The sequence below is a fragment of the Poecilia latipinna genome, unplaced genomic scaffold (genome assembly GCF_001443285.1).
Source record: "Poecilia latipinna isolate Pla-1442-1.1 unplaced genomic scaffold, P_latipinna-1.0 Scaffold361, whole genome shotgun sequence".
NCBI classification, from domain to species: Eukaryota; Metazoa; Chordata; class Actinopteri; order Cyprinodontiformes; family Poeciliidae; genus Poecilia; species Poecilia latipinna.
The window spans coordinates 292,397-315,991 of record NW_015112977.1 but is presented as its reverse complement, the minus strand read 5'-3'; the positions used below and the strand labels follow the sequence as shown (position 1 = coordinate 315,991).

At 39.0% G+C, this 23,595-nt stretch overlaps 2 protein-coding genes across 4 annotated transcripts in view; both read right to left on the bottom strand.

Moving 5' to 3' along the window:
• Positions 1–17,122, bottom strand: part of LOC106949759 (glucosidase 2 subunit beta-like) — a 74,069-nt gene extending 56,947 nt beyond the window's left edge. The window contains exons 1-7 of one of the 3 annotated variants that reach the window (XM_015036241.1): positions 16,893–17,122; positions 16,489–16,605; positions 13,819–13,914; positions 11,671–11,728; positions 10,667–10,784; positions 4,046–4,175; positions 1,049–1,075 (exon numbers count right to left, since the gene is read on the bottom strand). In XM_015036241.1, coding sequence (XP_014891727.1) covers positions 1,049–1,075; positions 4,046–4,175; positions 10,667–10,784; positions 11,671–11,728; positions 13,819–13,914; positions 16,489–16,605; positions 16,893–16,974 — 628 coding nt within the window. In that variant the 5' untranslated portion in view covers positions 16,975–17,122. The remainder of the gene's footprint in view (positions 1–1,048; positions 1,076–4,045; positions 4,176–10,666; positions 10,785–11,670; positions 11,729–13,818; positions 13,915–16,488; positions 16,606–16,892) is intronic. The other 2 variants (XM_015036239.1, XM_015036240.1) reach the window with 2 other exon arrangements.
• Positions 17,123–17,983: 861 nt separating this feature from the next.
• On the bottom strand, positions 17,984–20,123 carry LOC106949746 (doublesex- and mab-3-related transcription factor A1). The gene is made up of 2 exons (XM_015036222.1): positions 19,484–20,123; positions 17,984–18,937 (listed from the first exon to the last, which is right to left on the bottom strand). Exons 1-2 carry the CDS (start codon positions 19,959–19,961, stop codon positions 18,144–18,146), a joined length of 1,272 nt encoding a protein of 423 aa, XP_014891708.1. The 5' UTR covers positions 19,962–20,123; the 3' UTR covers positions 17,984–18,143.
• Positions 20,124–23,595: the final 3,472 nt, after the last annotated feature.

Below are 23,595 nucleotides of genomic sequence, written 5' to 3'. Positions count from 1 at the left end.
GAGTTGGAAAAATCGGGGATGGGATTTAAAAAAAAAAAAAAAAAAAAAAAAATCATTTAAAAAATGTAAGATTTTGCAGAACATCTTGACCTGAAACAATATGGCTCTTCAGTTTCCGCGACTATAATCTTTAGTCTCCTCAACAGGTAAAGGGGGAAAAAACTACACTCGATAATATTATCCCTCAACACACACAGCATCTGCGAGATTAGTGGCCCATTCTTTCTTTGAATTGCTCTCCGTTTGCAACCCAACGCTCGATATTTTCAACCCGCGCTCCAGTCGCCGCCTCGTAAAAAAAACGATAGCGCAGAGAAGGGAGCGAGATGGTCTCATTCCTCTCTTAACTGCAAAGTTGTGGCTATGAAAAACAACTATAAGGAGGATAGATGAAGAAGTGGGGGAGAGAGGAGTGCAGCGGAAAACAAGAATGATGGAGAAGCGTCTGGTGGAGGAGGGGGGCAGGTGAAAGGCAAGAGGATGATGGGGGAGAAAAGAGGAAAATAAAGAAGAGTTGGAGAGTGGTGTGTGTGTGGGGGGGGAGGAGAGGAGAAGGAGGCGGTTGAAGACATTGGGATCTTTAGGCCAATGGCACATATAGGAGACTATGTTTACTAATGGACACCATCAGTCATCCACCCATGTTGCCCTGGTGATATCGGAGCACTCTCGTAAAATAAGAGAGACACATCGAGAACAGAGAAAATGGAACATATCAGCGGGAGTCTGCAGATCTATGGCTAGCCTACAGACAATGTTATCCACTCAGAGCTTCTTTTTTTTTTTTTTTTTTTCTTTGTAGGCTAAGCACTCCCGGGCAAAGAAAACACACATTTTGCTGTCTTTTATACCCTAGAAGCAATATTTGAGAGAGGAAAATTACCTCTTTCTATGGAAAAAAAGGCAAAGAAATGGAAACAGATCAAAAGGCTGCATGTTCTGCGCTGAGCTTTTTTACTTTACCGAAAACAGGAGACGACATAAACAAGACGAAGCCTGAAAATGAGTGTTTCAACTTAAATGTCATGTCTAGCATTGAGGGGCTTACCGCAGGAGGATGACTCAGGCCGTACATCTTATACGGAGAACACAGTGGGGAAAATAAGACTGTTACAAATAAACAACCAAGCAATTTGAAATTTCTTGAACAGTTTTTCATGAGTGTGTTTAAACAATGTGCAGTTTTAGAATGGCATGCTGGCGATTATATCACACTAACATCGCTAAGTATTGCGGTGACGATATTGGCTGCGACAAAACCTAAGTTCATAACACTTGCAATACATTGTCGGAGTGCAGCCAGTGTGTGATGGAACTTAAGTTCCATAAATACAACAATTTAAAAAAACAAAACAACAATAATAATGAAACACTGCAAATACACGATTGTTTTGCAGGCTCTAAATGCCTGTACTGCGTGCAATGGAAAAGGTTAGATTGCTGTTCTGTCAGCTCAAATACCCCCGGCTCTCCATTGTTCTATTTTTTTTTTTTTTTTTTTCCAAAGTACCGCACACATCACGCTGCAAGAAACTAATTTTCTTCGAGGGTACAAATAACCTGGTCCTTTCAAACATCTCAATAACTGCACATGAAGCCCTGGAGAGAAGCCTGATCGACAGCAGCGGCGAAACCACAGACTGTTTAGCTCGACTTGCACTCTCAGCTGCTTGTTCGTCTGGCTTTTCATTCCCATTTCGACGCAGGCCATTACGGTCATAAAAAGGGAGACAACACGTTCGCAGAACAATCCGTGTTCTGACATTCCCGTATAGAACCGTGGGTGCATTTGCGGGCAACTGTTTTGTATGGGCTGTATAGAAAAGTGCTGTGTGACAAAAAGACAAATGAGATATAGAGCAGGGGCTTTTTCTTGCAACTTTGCAAGATAGAAAGAGTTTTGTGGAGCCTCTGCGAGTGATCCAACATAATTAATACTTGCAATAACTTTCTGCTCTTTACGGTAATAAAGCTACTCTTAAATGTTGCCTTGTGCTACTGTGATGCATATTTTCTTGTTAGCTGGCTCCAAAAAGATGCTCAGGGACATGTATTTTTTATTTTTTCAAATAACAGAAAAAAAACATCACGAGCACTGCAAATTTAAAAGCTTGCTTTATCTGCACCGTCTCTACCAGAAAGAAAGTATGCATTGTAGCATAGGCAGTAAAGAGCTTTTGTTTAACGACAGGCAGAAGGTTAGAGTAATATGCATGCTTTAATCTTGAGGGGAATAAATGCTTTCGCTGACTAAAACTTGCTCTTCTCTTCCTACCAGCTATTAACATTAATGACTGATTCGGAGTAGCGTTTGCTCTTTGCGTACGTCTACGTTCTAATTGAAAAGTAGGTTAAAAGGCAAAAATCTGTTGCAGTCTTAGTGCAACTAAACTGTTTATGAACATATAATTTCTATTTGGGATATAACAAAACATTTGACTCACAAAAAGACATGACACACAGTTTTGCATCCTCAAGAACAAGAAGATCACTTGTAGTTTTACTGGGAAAACTTTGATTTTATGGCATGGTATAATCCACCGTCGCTTGATGTTACTTTTTCTTTTAATCTCTTCCTTTCACACAGTCACGTCTGATTTAACACTGCCTGTTTTTTTGTTTTTTTTTGTTGCTTTTTTTTATCAGTCATTAATGAACATTTACAGCTGAGTAGCTTGCAAGTAATTTTCTAAAACAAAAAAACAACAACAAAAGTCTGAACTACCAACCCTCACCTCTCAAACAGTCGTATAGTTTAAATTTGGCAGCTCATGAACTGAATGCAAATAAAAGAGTAAAACTGACCAACCTGGTGCTAAGGCAATCATCCGTCTTGTAAATGTAAATATGACTGAGCATATGGGCAAAATATGCAGCACTATGACTGACAGTGCCTATATTAGCTTACATAACACCAGAACCAAAAATAGCACCAAAAATTGAGATCTGGACTGGAAAAAGCATCGGTATCTGCAGGTTATTTCATTCAGATTTTGGGATCTTGATAAGAAATGAATAAAAATAAACTGGAAGCTTTTCTAGTAGAAAAACACATTTGACATTAGAAATCTCTGTTAATCCTCCAGACAACTCGAACAAGACAAGCCATCTCGAGAGACAGAAATTAAAACTGATGCTTGTTACACCCACAAGATGAGCTGTAATGGAAGTAAAGGATGACAGACTCAGGAACGATGTGTTGGGGGGCCGGGGTGGGCGGGGCGTCATGGTCAGGAAAGGTCAGCCTGCACAGTGGGAAGCATGATGGATGTGCGCTGCCCAAAGGAACCGACGATATAATGAGCATGCTTTGCACTCAAAACTTCTTTAGATCAGAAAATAAGCTGCCAATAGAGCATGACAGAGACTTCCAATCTATTCTATTTTTCCCTGAAGGTTTTCTGACATGCTGAAATGAAAACAGAAGGATACAGGATTGTTCTCCAATTTATGTTGAAAAGTCCAAGCTCGAAATGGTACGAGTGTGAATCTTACGCATTTCTGCCTCTGAGATCTAAAAATTGGAGACTGAATGCGTCCTCTGCCCACATTTAATGAGTGTAAATCTTTCATTTCGTGAGATGATAGAACCCAGTTCCTATCCTCACAACTTTCTGTACCAACACACGCGCAAAGTCAGAGCGTCGCTTAAATGCCAAGCCGGCTTGTGCTCGCAGCGATAAGGGATTTTTCCCTGTGACTCATATGCAACGTCTCTCTGAAGGTTTGAGGTACGTAAAAAAGGAGAGCAGAGGGAATACGGTTTGCAGCTGCTCAGCAATCTTTCTCCAAGTCAATTAATTTCCACTGCAGAGGAATTTGCACTTAACCTTTCCATCCCCCACCCCTCCACCTCCTCTCTCTGATGTTGAACAACCTGAGCCGAGCTGCTCAGCGTATTTACTGTTGCTCCAGTAAGGCTGGAGCAGACATGAAATGGAAGCTGCCCTGTAGCCAAAGCGACGGCCCAACTGTGTAAACTGGAACAACTCCGCGAAATGAGTAAACGTCTTGAAGTGGGTCCTAAATATAGATGAAGCCTTACCTCTATCCCCGACTTTCAAAGCCTTTAATGTTTGCTCTTTGAGTCGGTCAGCTTCATGTTTCCTCTTTCGGTGCTCCTCTAATTTGATCTGCAGATCTTCGGCGGCCCGCTGAAGCTCTCTGAGCTGCGCCTGCAGAGAGACGACGGGGCAAACGTGATTACACCAAACCGTCATTGTTACAATTTAAGCGCTTTGTGATTTCTGCATTCCTGCGCCAGAACAGTAAGGCTCCTCGCCAACACGAACAGCCCTTTAGTCATACTATATTTTGGGTCAACAGCATAAAACTGGAGCAGGCAGCGCCGTGCATTCTGCATGCAAGCCTTAAACTTTTCTAATGGAGTAGGCATGTGGGTAATGGCCATTTTCCTTGTTCTTTCCACTTGTCCTGTGCTCCTTCCGGTGCATTTATCAGAACAGGAGATTGATTCACAGCCGATATACTCAGACCGCAGAGCTAATTTTTCAGACTGAATGAGGTCGTTCAAAATGGGATCCCTTGTAAGCTGTTTACGACACACACACACACACACACACACACCCACACACACACATTGCACCTACATGGAATCCATACACTCGCCCCTATTTTAAGTCATTTCCCATTCATGTTCCGTGTTCAAAGAAAGCAGTTCAATCAAACCTCAAAGATATTTATTTCTCCCTATTTTTGTGGCACATATGGGTTTGTTTTTGTCCTTAGTCTCAAAGTCTGAATATAAAAAAAAACAAAACAAAACAAAAAAAAAAAAAACATTGGTTTGGCAATGAATCCAACTGCACTCTTTAAAGTGCCTTGGTCCTTTTACTTTTTCACATTTTGCATTTCTAGCATCACAAACTTCAGGGTCTTTCATTGTGATTTAATGTAATAGACCATCAAAGTAGTGAGCTATTGTGAAGTTAAAAATTCAAACCTGCCCGTTTTCTGTCAATTTCACAATTATTTTCTAGTTCGCATTGGTCGGTCACATAACATCTGAACATCTGACCAAAATGTACATAGAAATTTCAAAGTGTTGGAGAGCAAGATGTCTGGTTTGGGAACCTCAAAGTCTAAAATTGGTTTTGTGCAGATGAAGTGGCTCTAAAAGGCGTCCTGGTCCCTCTTAGTCAGGGGTCAGTGGCTATTTCAAGTCGAGGAGTCCAGGCATTTTGACATCTTGCTTGTGAGTGAGGGAGGGTCAAAATAAGAGATGAATGGGGCTTTGATAACCACCCGCCCAAAAGATATAAAGCCAAGAGAACAAAAACAAGTTGAACCTAAATTCTTTGGTTTGTGCTCTATAAATTGGTGACTATTTTCAACTGTCAAAAGTTAAAGAAATTAAGCCAGTGCAAAAGCTATGCTGCAACCTCTTTTCTCCTCGTATTAGTTTGCATTTATATCTACATCCAACTCCTAACCACAAAGTCTGTTTAATTGCCAAAAACATATTCGACGGTGGCTGTTTGCACATCGCGGACTCATTAAATCAGCTCCGTCAGACTGACAGCTGATAATACCCAAGCAAAACCTATCATCACACTCTGTAACGGAGCAATTTGCATCAAAGAGGACCGGCTTCCTTTGTGCAAACGCGTGTCCGTGAGTGTGTTTGTGTGTCGACTCTGCCTTCCATTCTCTCCTCAGAGACGCTGGCGATGCACTGATGGATTCTGGGGGTTTCCGCCAGGGATGACTACCTTTCTAGGCCACGCCGTTTGCTTGGGTACCTTCAGTCTGCAGCAGTGATTTATGGGCTCTATTACCAGAGCACAAGAAGATTTCTACTTGTGAAGAAAACGACTAAAGGGGTAGATTCCTAAAGCTTTTCATAGCAAGTAATCTTATTGAAAAGCTATGCATTTGCTAAAACATAAACATAATCTGCCCTTTTCTCTGAAAATTTGAGGAGTTCAGAAAACAGATCAGAGCTAGCGATTTATCCCCATCATATTTCGTGCTTGAAGATGTTCAGCTTGGAATGTACAAATGTCATCAAAAGCTTACTATACAAACATGTCAGCTTGTATTTATTTATAGTTTGTGTACAAATATTGAATGGAATCTTGGAAAAAGGTTTTGATAGCAGAAGATTTGTCTTTAAGCCTCGAGCCCACAGCAGCAGGAGTTCAAATTTGAGTCATTGTATTGTATTGTAAGGTTCCCAACACCACGGCCTTGAGCTCACCCTGCCATGTCAAGAGAGACGATGATCACAAAGTGTGGAAATGCTGGAAGCACTGGGTGACACTTTAGCCCCGATCTGCCATTCAGCTGGCAGAAAAAAGGGAACGTTCGGGGCCTGGGATGGGGGTAAGACCACAAAGCATGCATGTTGGGAAGGAATAAAAACAAAGAAAAAAAAAATAATCCAAGATTGTGACTGGTTAATGTGGCAGGAAAACGCTTCATCCAATCAAATCACCTTTGTTGAGCAAGTCTCTTTTTTCTCCTCAATGTTTCATTATAAGCAAATGTTTAGAGAAAGAGATTTCTGAGATGCTCTTATGAAAGAAAAAGCTGTTGTGAGAAGTGCTTAAAAATGCCTTGAAACTAGGAGATTTCTAAACAGCGAATTGTAATGCAAAAGGATCGAGGGCAGCCACGACAAAGTCACAGAGCTGTAAAATGCGCTGCAGCGACGACGAGTCCTTCAGTGTCCATAGAGCGTATTCTAACGTGGCTGGGTCTGAAAGCCGGCCAACGCTTTGTACTGTTAATTTCAACAGTTATGTAAAAAAATGTAAAAAGGAAGAAAATACAAAAAGAAAGTTAAATCCACAAACTGTAGCAGACAATTTTACATTTCCACTCAGACGACCGATAAACATCGTTTTGATAATCCTAAACGGCAATGATGCATTGAATACTGGTGCATCTCAAGGCATAAAAACAACAATGTTCCTCTGTAATTAAAAAATGTGAAACTTCCATAGATTTATTAGACACAGAGATATTTCAAGTGCCAAGTTCTGTTAATTTTGCTAAAAATGACATAAGACCAACAAATGTTTTTTGCACAGATTTTTCAGCTGAAAAGGATGTCCTTGTACTTGACAGTAGATATACTCAGTCGTTGATTTGTGCTTCTTCTGCTTGAATCACTGCGTCGTTGCAGTGAGATTGTCAGCTTGCTGCTCTGCTGAGACGCCCAGGTTTCTTTAAGAGCTGCCTTTATCATGTCTGTGTGGTTGGCTGCTGTGTCTTTAGCCTTCTTATTAACAGCACTTTAAAGGTCCTCTATGGGATTCTGCCCAATCAAGCACAGCTATACAATTGTCTTTAAACAAAGTGTTTGTACTCGTGGTGGTTCGGGCAGATCCTTAGTTCTGCTGGACAAACGTTGAACCTCACTTTCGGACTCTGTGTCTCGCTGTTCTTCATGCGGTCTCTGGAACCATGATATACGGACTAAATGCAAAACCTTACTTTCAGTTGACAAGAGAGACTTTTAGCAACGAGCAACAGTCCAGCCTTATCTCCTCTTAGCTCAACAAAAGTGATTCCTACATCATCGCTCCTTGAAGCATGAACTACACCTGCTGTATGCGTCTCGTTAATCTCCTCCCTGAACTCATGGACCTTTTTCAACCACACTTTTTCCTTCTCTACAACTTTCCAATAATATGCTGAAATGCAGCAGAGTGTGACCAGCCAGCTACTGAGAAAGACATAAATGGAAACAAGTGATCGGACATAATATTAGGGATGCACACATATGAACATCAGATATCAATATCCGATTTTTAATATTACTATTTTGACCCATAAGCTTCCCATCATCCTTTGCTATATCGCTATCACATGACCAGTCTCCTCCAATTGCCCCCTGCAAACAAAGAGCAACAAGACGGAAACAAATATCGACTTTTAATATCGACCCAGATTTATTCATCGGACCAATACCGATGTGTTAAAAAAAAAAAAAGACTAATATTGGCCAATATCAATGTTAGTGTCGCTATATCATGCACCTCTACAAAATGTGCTGCATTATACTGAGAAAAAAATTAATAATTAGGACAACATCATAAATTCAGAGAGAAACAAATAGCCTATCATAAAGCAGACAACGTTTGGCAGACAACAAAAAAATGAATTAAAAAAAATGATTAGCCACTTAGTTGTTAAACTGCAGAAAAGAACATCTTTCCAATCCCAAACACGCAGCTGAAAATAGTTGATAAACACACCAAAAACTAAACTGAATGTGCTGTAGATTAAAAAAAAAAACGTTTGTTATTAATTATATAACATCAAATTATCAGAGAAATTGTAACATATAAAATTTCCACACAGTATAGGAGAGATTTCATAAAGCCCTATGAATCCAAAAGGTTTGGTAGAGCTAGCTCCTGTTATTTACTGGAAGCATGTGTGCAACAGTCTTGTGTCATTTACTTTCATTGTTGAGTAAATATCAGATTATTGTCACAATATGCTTACATCCAGCTGCTCATCAAGGTGGCTATCGATATTTGACATTTTTATGGAAAAAAAAAAAAGAAAAAAGAAAAGTAAGGTTTGTGTTATCAACTGGCTCTGACTGTACAACAGGCGTATGTAGCAGCAGGTGCTGTGAACATGCATACTAAAACAGCACCGCAGAGCACAAGCTGCTCACTCCGAAGAGAAATCCTCCGGATCCAGCACATCTGAAACAAAATTAACCTCGACGTCCCTTGTTCCTCGAGCGTGTTAGCCAGCTAGCCAGGTGATAACAGTGCAGTTGCAATGTGGCGACGCACGCTAGTGAGGGGAAAAGTTAATTCGATGTGCAGACGATAACAGCAACAAACAGAATCTTCACAAGGATGCAGCAAATTAAGAGCAGACTGCACTTTTTTTTTTTTTTTTTTTACCTTTTTACATTTTTTTTTTTTGGCCCCCTTAGTCATTGTAGTGCTACTGTGAAAATGTGCAGAATCTTACTGGTTTCAAATTAAGATGCTAAAATTAGGGAGGGAAATGCAAATTTTGTCCTCATTATATTATGTTTTTAACTCAACACCGTGCTTCGGGGAACATATCTGATATTTTTTCGCAGGTTGATTTTAAACTTCATTTGCATCTCTCTCATTGGCTAAATTAAGCACCGTCGTTAAATTTGATACATTTTCTCCATGTGCAATTCAAGTAAGCTAACATATCAAAATGCACCTATAAAAATTCAGTGACCAATTTCCACTCTCCCATTTTTGCAAAGATCTGACATGGCAGTACCAATTTAGATTTCTGTTTATATACGATCATGCAGGAAGATATAAGAAGAGCATGCAAATATTTTCCTTTAGATTTCGTGTCTATGCAGTCATTACGGATCTAGAAAAGCACCATGCTCTCCCCGAGATCCAGCACTACAAATCCAGGGCTTTACTACTTCAAAACAAAGAAAAAAAATGTTTAATGACAAATTAACATTTAAAGTTAACCCTTAGAGTCCTATAACAGTGATTAGCATTGTAAAAACAGCAGTCTATCTGTATGCTTTAGAAAATGCATATACTTATCTTAACTTAGAGATTTATAACAGATTGAAACATCGCCAATGACAGAATGTTCACAAGAGAACATACCCGTTCTCTTGTGAAAGGGTATATTATCTCTTTCACATGAGAAAGCCTTCTTGTTATCTGCTAAAAGTTTTGCTCTCTCTCGCTTTCCAACAGGTGCATGAACCAAAGACATTTCATAGAGTACATGGCTTTCTTTTAATAGCTTCTTTCACCTTTTGTGCTTTCTTTATTTAACCACCTAAATGTACTTAAAAGTCAACTTACTATAAGTATTGTTCATTCTTAAAAGCACCAATGATTGGCGCCGTCACCGCAACCCAACAGCTCTTGATCGTGGCAGATTGAAAGATTTATTTTCATATTACCAAAATGCTTCTTTTGGTTAGAAGTAATATTAACATTAGGGAATATGTGAAGGAAGTTAAACATCAGTGCACTGGCAAGGAGTCTTTCCAACATACAGATATGGAGCTCAGTATTAAAAATAAATGGTCAAAATATATCTGGAAAAAGGCAAAAATGCTGCTCAGCAGCTTTCAGAAAGGTGTAAAAAAGCTTAAATACACCATTTATTTAAATTAAATAAACAAAACCTACCGACTGTGTGTCAGTAGGTTTTGTTTATTTTTTTTCTACATGTTTTTAGTGTCTTGTAAGAGGAGCCCATCTCTCCGATAAAAGCTTTGAATGAACAAAAATTTAAATCTAAATCTGCCAGCGTATGAATAATTCTCAGAGTGGAAAACAACTGGATTTCACAACTGTTTCACATTAGCAAGTCCATCTGAAAATGGTCCAATTTTGGTAAACCGCAGCATTTTTATGCACAACATTCAAAACAAACTGCAACAAAAAGAAAACCTGGGAGTTGCAATTACCATTGCAATATCAATGTTTGCAATATCGCACTCGCAAAAAGAAAGCTTGGAGGCAGTTTTTGATCAAATATATATATATTTTTTTTTTAAAAAGCACGCTTTCAAACTCTCCAAGCCAAATGCATACTCACCCAGTTAGAGACTGTGTGCTTTTGATGCCCACATTAAATGTATATTTTTATCAGCTGGTGGGGATCTTATACCACAACTACATTTTTTTTTATTACTTTATCAAGTTACCTGTTTTTCCCTCCAGAGCAGCACCCCATCCTCAATCAGCTGCTGCTTGAGTCTCAAACCCTCATCCAAGGTCTTCATCTGACCCTCCACGTACGCCCGCTCTTTCTGTCCCAGATTCCTAGAGGAAAAGCCAAGAGAGGAGGCGCACAGAACAATCATTACTGAGGAAAACTTCAGCCACCCAGGCTCCGGTCAGCCAAGTTGCTGCAATCCATTTTTTTATCTTATTTTTTTTTTTTAAAGGGCCTGCGTTGCAGTAGAAATCCAAATGGGGTGGAGTTAAGACAAAAAAAAGGGGAGTAAATAAGATGCTATGTGGTGGAGTTAAATCATTTTAGAAGTCTGGCAAACAGAATGTGAGCGGGGACCTTGTGGAAACATAATGAGATCGACTGTTTCCATGTGGTACTGTTTTTTTTGTTTTATTTTAGGCTGGCAGAAAATAAATGAAACAAATAGAGGACTGTCAACAAAAGAAGTGGGTTAGTGAGCATTTACGCAGCAGCTTATACTCCTGCATATCACAATGGTCAAACATGACACGAAGCGCAGCTAAACGCACACTTCCTGATTATGACAACGGACATCTAGATTTTATGTGAGTCAAACTGCAGAAATAAATTTGAAATAAATAAAACGTTTGAGTCAAACTGGGCTTTAAAATCCATTAATTCCACATATATCAATCACTAGAGCAAGTCTGAAAGTACACTTTTTTTTTTTCTTATCATAGAGATACAACGCCCCCTGGTGGCACAATGGTTAGGTTACTATTGCTGCTCAAGTGTGGTTGTAAGCCCCTCATGCAGTTGCTGTAATAAAGTCCTCCTATTAAAAGAATTTTATTGCTGTAACTAAAAAAAGTAAGAAAGAAATTCCTCCAGATGTCCTACTGCAATTAATTCAAAATCCCCTTTACCATCTGATTTACTTTAAAGAAAAAAAAAGAAAAAAAAAACTGGGTCATTTTACAGGTACTGAATCTCAGTTTTGATCCAACTTACCAGCAAGTGTTCTGGCAGCGAGCGTGGCTGTTGTATTCGTCTGACGCGTCGCAGCAATCTGCCGAGAGACGCGGGAGAAGCCCGTCCAAACCACATAAAAACAAAAAAACAAACACAAAACAGAATAGCAGCACAGAGTGTGAGCAGAATGTCACTGCTCTAAATTAAGGGATCACAATCGTCTCCTAAAAGAGGAAACACAAGGGAAAAATGAGAATACCACACTAGATTATAGTGAAGGACAATTAGAAACACTTCAAATGTTTTAAAGGTTTCTCTTAGTGAATACGTCGACATCATGAAAAGTCGATATTTACAGCTTGAAAAATATTTACTTCCTCATAACATCTCCAATTTGTTCTTCTGTGCTAGTTAATAACCTCTACGTGAGCAGTACTCTAGCTTTTCATAATAAGTGCCACCGCAGCAATGTTTATTTTTATTTTTTTCAAAACACAACAAAGAAAATGAACAAAAGGCTCTCAAAAGACTTAAATCGTTGATCTAAGAGTTAAATTGATCTGGATTTTAAAATCCGATATGGCTCACTTGCAGTAAAGACAAAAGAGGTTTGGTTGTATTTCCTGTCCTTTTTATGTCATCAAGTCATCACACACTACTACATGACCTTGGTGAACATTTTGCTATGTTGTTTTCAGCAGAGAAACACATTGTCATTAGCTTGCACGGCTAGCAGTAATTAGCCTGGCCATTGAGCACATCGATTGGGAAATCCTGCTGATTTTTGATTCGGAAACGGAAACAAATTTCTACGTCCAAGTTCTAATGCCAGCATTAAAGGTACGGCAGTCAGGAGGACGGACAGACTGGTACAGAACCCTTGGAGTCAGGAATTTCAGAGCAACTAATGCTACCTGAACACATTATCATGTAATTAAACACCTGTAGTATCATCATCTGGGCAAACTCTGTCCTTCAGCTTCAAAAATGTACGCACATGGAATTAGACGCTGTGTAAATTGTGTCTTTATCCATCCATGTTTTCAACTGTCTTGTTCATTTTGCAGATGGGGACTAACTGAGCCACTGACTTTTCATCTTTAAAGATGAAGATTGAGTCTTTGTGCCTACATCGCATCTCTCTCTGATTCACAGAGGGTCTCTTGACATCAACCACTGATAATATCCACTGCCTGGTGTGTAGCAAATGCTCTGATCTGGCTTTTGCTCAGATGTTTCACCAGTAATGTGGGCACAGTGTGAAATTTCGCATTTATCCAGAATCCCCGTCTGCGGCCGGCAGAATGAAAAGTTTTAAGACCTTAAAAAAAAAAAAAAAACAGGGAATACGACAACCCATCTGAACTTCAAACGGGATGAGAAAAAGTGGTGATGTGTTTGGTTTTAAGTGGGTATGATGAGACAAATGGGAGGAGAAGAAGAGACAAGTGGAACATTTTGTTCTTTTGACAGTTGCATGTGGTCTAATTCTGCTTCTACGTCTATATATGTGCTCCATGAGATTAACTAGAACAGAGAGTTACTGAAGAACAAAAGGAGAAAAGAAAGGTGGTATATTTAAAAAAACAAAAAACAAAAAAAAGGACATCCATTGCGGTAAAGTGTGGCATTCAGGTTTTCAGCAGGAATAAAGAACAGTTTTGAAGGGAGGGGGGAAAAAAATAAAACTGGAATTAACAGGATTAAAGAACTTCATGGTTACATGTTGCTTCCTGCTTAACAGTAAACAAGATACAGCTGCTTGTCCAAGTCAGCAGAACGCACAGAGGAAAAACAAGCCGGATTTTTACAGAGTTAAAAAAGTACTTCAATTTTTTTAAGATTTAAACATCTATTTCCCCAGAAAACGCTTACTTCAACACTTATCTAAATATACATTCAACTCGAGTCAAAACCAGACGCTTACATAAAGTGAATAGAAAGAGGCGTTCACATTTCTTTTCTTTGTCTGAAAATAAAATTTTATTTTAGGTCAGTTAGAATTTCCAAAATAATTTCTAGTTGCTAAATTTCACAATAACGAGAGAAAGAATATTCCAGAGACTTAATTATTTATTAATGTCTTCAAAACCACAAGATGCATGTTTCGTCCGTATTTGGCCGATCAGAAATAAATCTATTTATCTATTTTTCACCAGTGCAATTCAGCATGAAGTTAAAACTTACCGCAGATGCCGTCGTTGACTCTAGATGATGGGATGTAATGCGGCCTGAAGCCCAGGTTGGTGCAGTAGAATCGACCACGAGGACACGCCGAGGTGCCTGAATAGAGCCAGATTAAAAAGAAATCAAAGGAAGAATGCAATGCAAAATAATTCTCAAAAACTAGTTCTTTTAATTAAACTAGTTCATTGGAGCATTTAAAAATTCCAAAATTAAATTCAGCTTTTATTGCAGAACATCTGGCTTCTATTTGAGTGCATTTATTCAGTAGATTTATGCCTAGGAACGAGAATAGGCATGGAAAATGGCTGATTTTATGTCTGGTAAAGGAAAAATTAAGTCATGTTTTTTGATCTGATAAAAGTACAATTTAAAAAAAGCGACATTTATTTTAATAAAGGGATTTTTTTACACAATTTTAAATTATTTCAGAACATTCTTAATATTTTTTTACTCAAAAAAAAAATACTGAAATTGAAGATTGTAGTTTTTCCTATATTTATGTGTAATATTCTGCCACAAAAGATTAATTTATTTTTAAAGGACCTATAAACAGTTTTATCGAAAGCAATAGGTGCATGTCAGTTGCATAACATACAACTGTTTTTGTTTTTTTGTTTATGGGCTTATGGATTTCTGTTTCTTTTCTCCTCTAGTTTATGTTTATCATTGATTCATATTTTTATCTGGAATTCAACAAAGACAACAGTCTGCAACTGTTTGTACCAGTTTTAAATGATGAAACACATTTCTGTGGAAGAAAAAACAAAAACATTGACCTATACTCCTACTTTGGATGCAAATTCTGAACTAATTCCAACCTTGTTTTGAATATGAAAACTATTCATGAGAAAATGGACAGTTATATGTTATCTAAGCGGAGGTCTGATGAAGAGCCACCTTTATTATCGCTCGCTTTTACTGGACTGTATCTGATCTAAAACTCCACCAGGCTTGACGATATAGGCGCACTCAACATGAGCTCAGTTTGGCATCATTAACCTCCTACTTGTGCTGCTCCCCCTGTGCGTAGCGGTGAAAGAGGGTTATTATAGCACTTACACTGATGCTGGCAATGGCAGAGTTTATTAATGACCCTTTCAGTAGACCACAGACCCCATTTACAGGAAACTTTTTTTAAATTAAGCAATAAACAGTTTTATTTTATTCTTAAATTTACAAAAGTTTAACTGAATGTTTCGAGGCAGAGAGGTGTTTGCAATATTTCAGCTCATAAAACATTAGACATTTTCATGGTATTTAGTTCTTCATCGTAGATTCTCAATAAAAGACACCAGGACCAGAGAAAGGTTTTGTTGGTAGACTAGGATGCTGAGTCACAATGACATGGCAACAAGTCTGTGTATAGAAATAAACATGAAACACTTCAAACCAGACTCCTGGTGGTAGCAGTCTGAGCAGCCTGCAACTGGTCAAGGCTAGATTTTAAAAGACAGTCACAGAATCATCCAGACAAGACAAAACATACATTTAAATTTAAATTTCAGGAAGGCACTGGAGCCCGGCTGGCAATATTTATTAAATGATAGAAAGTGGACTATTTTTAAGCAAAGATAATTATTTCAGTTTATTATTATTATTATTTTTATTATTATTATTATTATTATTTTACCAACTAACTGCCAGCCTTAATTGAATTCAGCCATTTTAATTTAATGTGCAGTTTTGAAAGTGAGTAGGAGAAATATGGGAGCTAAAGGGAGCAGATACAGCAAAATTAACAATGGCCCTGAAACTGAACCCTGTGGAACATCAAAATGGAAAGCTGATTTAGTCAAGAAGATCTTGTATATATACCCACAACTCTTTGCTGCATGTGACAATATGTGACGTTTTCAATTAAGAGGTGGAAATATGGCAATGTTTTTGTTTTGCGTTTTTGCAATTTTTGAAAATTCAAAGAAAGGGTTTGAGATTCTCATTCAAAAAGCACTATGACTGCACATTTCAGAGCGCAGCGTAGGGTGTAGTGCGAGTATTGGGCCTTAACAGCCCAATTGTACATGCGTCATATTGTGAGTGGCCAGTTTGCCTTGGAAACCAACACAATTATTCTTAAGAATCTGGGTATTTCCTTGTAAAATAAATACTAGAGTTCACATTTAATTAATTATTTGATCAATCATTTTATCTTACATTAAACTATAATCATTTTAGTACTAATAGCAGTGATCATTACAAAAAAAAAATCTGCATATGAAAATATGACAAAATAACCCTTATGAAACACAGTTTAATTTAATCCAAGCTTAAACGTAGGAACTAGACTGCATATAGTTCAACTATTTTGTCAACAAAATAAAAATAAAAATAAAAAGAATCAGTAATTTAAGTACTAACCTCTTTTAGTATAAAAATTAGTTGGCTTTAGGGCAACTAATAGAAGTGTCAAACTCATGATGATCTCATTAAGATTAATGTGTCTCCTTTCACCTGGCTTAAACAACCAAACCAATTAAAGATTATGACCATCTGAACTAAACAGAATATTGCAAAACAGCTTTAATGTTGCTGCTCAAAAGAGTTGAACACTTTATTTCTAAACAGAGGAATACAAATATAATATTGTACAGTCAGACGTCTGTGCCTGCAGCTAATGATTACACAATCCTGAAATCTGAATGATTATTCCTGTTATCAATCCATGTTTACCTGGTTCATCTGACCCATCTGCGCAGTCGCAGTAGTCGTCGTTCACCTGCTCGAAAGGAATCATTTTGGACCCGTCTATGCACAGAAATGACTTCCTCTCCCTGTAGAACCTTTTATCTGTTAAATCAGGAGAAAATATGGCCATGAGCTACAGAGAAAACACATAAAGACAAAATAAGAGTCACTTTATGAAATTTACGTAAATAAATGGTTGTGACTCTATGAAATATACATGTTTGTTCCTCCAACCGCAACCTATACATCTAAACGTTATGCATATCTATTACAGCCTGCGGTGAGATCAGCTATATATGAACTAGTTGTGACTATGAATGAAGAATTATTGATAACATAAATACGATGTCAGCGACTTGGCTTTAGCTTAAACGGTGAACTGAACTCACAGGACGAAGATATTCCTCGGATTTTCCGCGACTCCACAAACGCAGCCCAGAGAAAAGCTGCGGTGATAATGTGGAAACGCATCTCAGAGGACAGAAATGAGCACTGCCCGCTGTCAGCCACGTCTCATTAAAGTCCCGCTCAAGGATATTTCAAACTCAGGATGCAAGACCAGCGTTTAGACCGTCCATGTTCCAGCTTCCTGAAACATTCCACAACGTGACACTTCCCAAGCTTCCTATTGGTCAGAGGCTGAGGGTTGGACCAATCACGAGTTAGAAGCGTAGCACGCAGGAGACGCTGGAGAAACATTTGTTTGTATTCAACGTTTGAATATGGGTTAGACTCTATGCTAGTAACATACTGGAAAGTAGGTAGTAGTAGTAATAATAATAATAATAATAATAATAATAATAATAATAATAATAATAATAATAATAATAATAATAATAATAAATTTTCTCCCTTTTTTCCCCCTTTTTTTTTTTACACATACGTTTCATTGAACACCTAGAAGGCCATTATAAGATGTCAGTTAAGTGTTTCACTATGCATTCTGGTTGTTTTCAACCCTTATTAAGTAATCTGAATACAAATGTAGGTTATTGCTTTTAGAAAGCGAGATTATGTAGGCAAAAAGGTTAAAATGTTTTTTACTGATGTAGTGGAATATTTAATCTTTCAAACCTTGCAAACTTTTTCACCTCTTGGACTTTTTTTTTACATTTTGTCACATTGAACTCACAACTTTAAAGTATGTTATTGGTATGATCATAGATGGTCTCCATCAAATTTGACAAAGATTTTACTATAATGGCAAAGCGACTCAGCATCCACCAAAATGCTTTCAGCTGCAGATGATGTGAAATCTGGTTGTACTGGAGCGGAATGCAGATGCATACCGTACATTTATGGGTTTTATTTATGTAAAATGTAACTTATAACATTTTCCTTGTGCTTAGCAATAATGTAATACCGTGTGTGATTTGAAAAGATCAGTGAAAGTTTAAAGGATATGAACATTGTTGCAAGAAACACTTTACATACAAGCTTTAGTTAGTCGTCTGGGTAGATGGATGGATTCAGAAACGTATAAAACAAAATCCCTTTATTACAATGAAACAATTTTATACAAACTTTACACAATTGCAAGGAAATCTTTAACTCAGTTGTACAATTTCACTTACAATGTTCAGCAGGAAAACAGAAACTGGACAAAACATCATCTATCGTGTGATATTATTTTAGGGCTATTATTTATCATTGTTCAGTCGTGTGTAGAGACCTGTTGTACTGCACAGGGAATCCTTACTCTGGATGTAAGAAAAGTCTCTGATCATTCCTGGGAAAGGATGCGAGTCCAACGGAGGACGCAGGGTCAACAGTGGCATCAGTCCTGATGTCACGTACGGAGACATGAATCCACCCAGACCACCGCTGGCAGAGGAGTAGGCCAGACGCAGGGGGCTCACACCGAGGTGAGGACTGAGCCCATAGAGGCTGTCCCCACCGGGAGCCGGGTGGACGTGGAGAGGGGAGAAGGCGGACTTGGTCCCTGCAGAACCGAGAGCTCCCGGCAGTCCGGCTGCAGGCTTGAACACTGAGCTTTGCAAAAGAGACGGCGACGAACCGCCAGTGTCGGTTTTCTTCTCCTTAGAGTTCAGGACCAGCTCGATGGATTTCACAATGTCCCCTTTACATGTTCTCACCATGGACTCCAGGGCATCCCGCTTCTTGTGGGGGAAGATCTTGGCCATGATGTCAGCAGGGTCACGGTCCAGATTTGGGAAGTCTTTGGGCTTCTCTGACTCGCTGCCAGACTCTGGGTCAGAGGACGAAAGCGACCTCTGTGGACTCTGAGTGTTATCTGAGAGCTGATCAGATGGCGGTGATGGACTTCCACTATCACTGGCGAATGAAGAGATGTTGTCCTTGCTGGGAGACAGATCCTTTCTGTCACTTGGAGAGGGCACCCGCGCATTCAGGGGCATGAAGAGTGGCTGACCCAGAAATCCACTGCAAATGCTGTATTTGCTCACTTTGCCATCTGAAACACAAAGGAAAAAAAGAGGAGTTTAATAAGTGAAGTGTAAGGTACTGCTACTGTGGCCTTGGATTAGGACAGTTTCACAAATGCGCTAAATGTATACAAAACTAAATAAGACCTGTTTATTTGAAAGTTATTTTAACAGTCAAATTTCAATTCTTATTTAATGCCTCCTATTGCTCATATCTAAGTTCAGAACAGATCTCATGCACACTAACTGCATAGCTACTTTAACGATAAACGAAAAATATATAGTTTTATATTTCCTCTCTGAGTCACTCACCTCTGCACCCAAAATAATAATTGTGACAGTGCTCTCAAATAAAATTTTGCGTAAATTTTGCCTCCAACACCCTTGAACCGACACTGCTGTGCCATTCTGTCCCAAAATTCTTAATCCAATAATATATACTTTACGCAACTTGTACGCGTTACTTGGTAAACTATTGCTATGGTAATAACCAAAAAATATACAATCTGTGTAGTACGAAGTTATAATAGCTTCAGGTTATGCTTAATAATTAAGAATATCCGTGTAAAACCCACCCTCTTTATGGTTCTGAGCGCCAAAAACGTCAAAACATGGAGCTGGTGGAGAGTTGCCGCTCGCCGGTGGCACTCCGCGCCCTACCGCCGGGCCCTGATTGATCCCCGCCTGCCCTCCGATGCCTGGGCCAGGGTACATGAGTCGAATCTCCCGCGCTTCGTTCTCCTCCTGAGCCTGCTGTCTCCTGAGTGCCACCTGCGCCGCCATCACCCGCTGCCGCTCCGCGATCAGGGTGCACTTTGCGCACACGCAGTCTCTCCAGCGACAGAACCGCTTGTGGCCCTTCAGCGCCGAGACTACGCCGTGGTTCCGACACCGGGCACACTTCGGGGTCCTCGGGTAGCCCCTCTCCAGCGCAGGGTTGCAGGCACGGAGAAAAAGAGGCGGGTGGCGCAGGAGGGAAGGGGCGATCGGGAGGCCTCCAAGCGGCCCGGCGGGGTGTCCGGCCATAGAGAGCGGTCTGATCCTGCTCTCCATCCAAAATTAAAGACTTGAACTTCTCCAACGCGGATGAGCAGTTGGTAGAAGGCCTTTCTGTGGGACTGAATACTCTATTGTGCGCTGGCACTCTGAGACAGCGCTCCTTAAGAGTCCCTTCACCAGGTGGTTTGACATGAAACCCAACACCCTCGTCACACCCCTTTCCGCTCAAGACTCCTAATACCCTATCATGTGTATTTGCGTCCGTGATTAGCGAGGGGCTAATCTGATGCAACTGAACCATTCATGTAGACCTGCCATGAAAAGATGTAAGTTTTTTTTTTTTTTAAATATTCAAAAATGTCCTAAGCTGAAAAAAGAATGATTTGCATTGGAGTTTTGCTTATGATGGCTACATTCTATGTGCCAGTGTGTTACAAACCAAGTGTAAAATAAATGAAAGAAGAGAGGGGTGGAGGGGGGGAAATATGTTGCCTGAGGTTACATTCATTCTGTTTCCTTAGTTTTCACTGTTTGGATTTTTTAACACAACAATAGCTCCAACAGCCTGAAAAGCAGCATGTAATTATCGACCTGGTTATTCTGTTGAACAAATTAGTTTGACAAAAGAGCCATCTGCCAACAAACAGCCAGTGTGATTCAGGGGATACCTAATCACACCTTGTCACTTTTCTTCCACTTCTCTGCATTCAGAGCAGGGTCCAGATCCAGTTACACACGCAGGACCGGCTCACTGTTATTGCACGTAAAGAACTTGAGTGGCAAACACAGTCATCGCTAAGGAAAACTAAAAACTAAAAGACGTTTCCAGTCTGTCGTTTTGTTGTAATTTTAACTTTTTTTTTTTTTTTAGATTTACATAAAAATATATTTTTAGGTGGTGAGAGAACTATATAAAGGAATAACTTGTATGACTTAAAAAATGGTGTGCAGCTTTTAATTTATTACCAATTTTCTATTATCCACACATGGTCAGGATTATACGGGCCAAATAATATAAGACCACGCAACTTTTTATTATGGATGAGTTCCCTGCCCTCTACCAATAAGCACATCCTCACTATGCTATTTTATAATCATTACAACAATTTTGGCATAATTCTGTCTGGATATTTGACCAATAGGTATTTTATTTAAGGGGTTTAATGAAATAGGTTGTTTTTTTGACCTGAGCCATTTCAACAATATGGAGGTCAGGGCCACATCAGAGATTTTTATGTTTGCTTGCTTCATCTATTCTAAAGCAAGTTTCATTGTCGTGTTAGAACATACGTTAGTGCCGTCTGACCAAAACTGAATCTGTTAAAATGTTCAGGAACAGTCCAGAAACAACCAAAGTTAAACTCTGTTATAAAATGGAAACTACTGAGAGTACCGAACCCACAGCTGGATGGTTGAGCTCTAAACCTAAAAATTAAAACTGGTTTTCAAACCATGGCATGAGGCTGCAAACCAATCACTGGTTTAAATAAACTCCATAATTTCTGATAGAAAGGATGTCGCAAAACTATGCGGTTTCTCCGTTTCTTACCAATGTTTAGTGTGGATCTGTGTCTTTATTTTAATCCTGCTTGAATTTAAACTTGTGTTCTTGAAAGGCATTGAAATTGTGCGTTTATATATATATATATATATACATTCATTCCAGCTTAAAAAGAACTTATAGTTCAGATATGATGAGTGGATATAAATCTCTGACATCTTTTTCAGTGGCTCTGTGGGTTTTTCCAAGCAGTTCTGATACCCATCAGTAATTTTATTTGAAATGCTCTGCTTATTTAGTCAGCCAGTCTGAGCCTTCAGTGCAGTCAGACACGAAAATGGTAAATAAAATGCTATGACGATGCTATCTCAAGTTGTCTCTTAATCATCTCGAATGAGACATAAAGGCTTCTCTTGGCCTCCCTGTAGTTTTGACTTCATATTCCTCGTGAATAATGGATGCAAATTAAAGAAGACGTTAAAGGAAGTACAGAGTCTCTTTGTGGTGTTTCGCAGAGATAATGATTCCCTGAGGGGGCATCTTTGAGGAAAGCTCTGCTCCAGAAGACGCAAAGGGGAAATTTTTATTTCCTGTAAGCTGTTGCTGCTCCATTGGGCTTGTAGGTGTGTCTGATAAGAACCACTGGAGCCCGAGCTCATGAGAAAATAACCGTGCATTTTTCAACTCTTCTTGACACAGTAATCTCTGCCGTTATTCTCTTATGACTGATAGCTCTTATCAGACAAATGGATCCCATGCTACCTATGTGAGGAAAAGCTACATTACACAACAACACACATATCACATATTAAGAAAAACTCCCTGGCATTCATTGTTAAAAGGACAAAAAAAAAAAAGTAAACAAATTATCAGATGATCATTTATATAGAGCTTGTTTTTTGAGAGCAAGTCTGCTTTTTTCAACAAGATGTTCTCCTGTGCCCTAATGGATAGGGGCTGGTGCAGCCTCACTGAAGCTGTAAGAACAGGAAGATAATCTAAAATTCATCTATCACCCAGAGTGCACAGTCCCATAAACACAAATAAATGCCAGTGATGCAGATGCTCTTTTTATCATTTCATCTGAAGTGAAGGGGAATTTGATGTTTAGATTTGTGGCTGGCAAGTTTATCCAGACTCTATAAGCTGATCCCACCTGGCTTTATTTAGTATAGAACATTCTAGCCAGAGTAAAACTGAAAAGGAAGAGATCTAGTAAACGCTGAGTCTTAGTCTGGTTCGTTTAAATCTCTTCGAGATGTAAAAGTTTTGATTTGAACAGACTGTTCTTCAAAAAAAACAAAAAAAAAAAAAAAATGACCCTGGTAAATAAATAGGAATAAATGGCTTTTCACAAAGTAGAAAGCCTACCAAAACTACACAAAGAGTGCATCAAAGACTCATCCAGGAGGTCACAAAATATCAGAAGAAAAAAAAAACCCCATCAAAACCTGCAGTTCTGACTTGTTTCAGTTAAAGTCTGTTCGTGGTTCAACAACAAGAAAGAGACTGGACGTTCCCGGGAGAGCGCCAGGACCACTGCTGACCAAATGAACATATAATTCTATCAAACATTTGGAGTAAAACAAAACAACAACAAACGTTACTCAACATTTTGGGAATATATTCAGTGAAGGTCTTTGGCATAGCACTGGCACAGCATTTGACACTGACAGTCAAACATGGAGGTGGAAGTATGATGTTCTAGGACTGCACTGAAAAATATCTGCCAATAAGAAAGGACCACAGTTCATCTTCAGCAATAAAAAAAGATTACTTGAAAGTTATTGCAAACAGTCAATGGCAGTGGTAGCCACCAAAGTAAGGACAGAGATTGTAGGAGCAAGTAGTTCTTCCACATTTGGTTTGATTCTTCCCCTTAAATTATCCTTTAAGAGCTGCACTTTGAATTTAGTCAGGTTTGTCTTGGTTTGATACCGATGTCTGTTTTATGGTCTATTCTATTCTATTTGCACACAAAAACATCCCACCAGAAACAGAAAAGGGAAAACAAGGTGACCCACAGTCTCACTTGCACACTCTACATTCATGTTGCACAACTTTGAAACCAAAACTGAATCCCTGCCAAACACTTAATCTAATAAAACCCAAGAACAATGCCCTGGTCCTTCAGGAAAGTCAAAATAAAAACAATCCTGCAAATATCTCTAAAACCAAAAGATCCAC

Coding starts and splice junctions, on each gene's coding strand:
- LOC106949746 (XM_015036222.1), bottom strand. CDS start 19,961: ATGGAGAGCAGGATCAGACCGCTCTCTATGGCCGGACACCCCGCCGGG. Junction 18,938..19,483: donor CGCTCAGAACCATAAAGAGG/GTGGGTTTTACA, acceptor TTTGTGTTTCAG/ATGGCAAAGTGAGCAAATAC.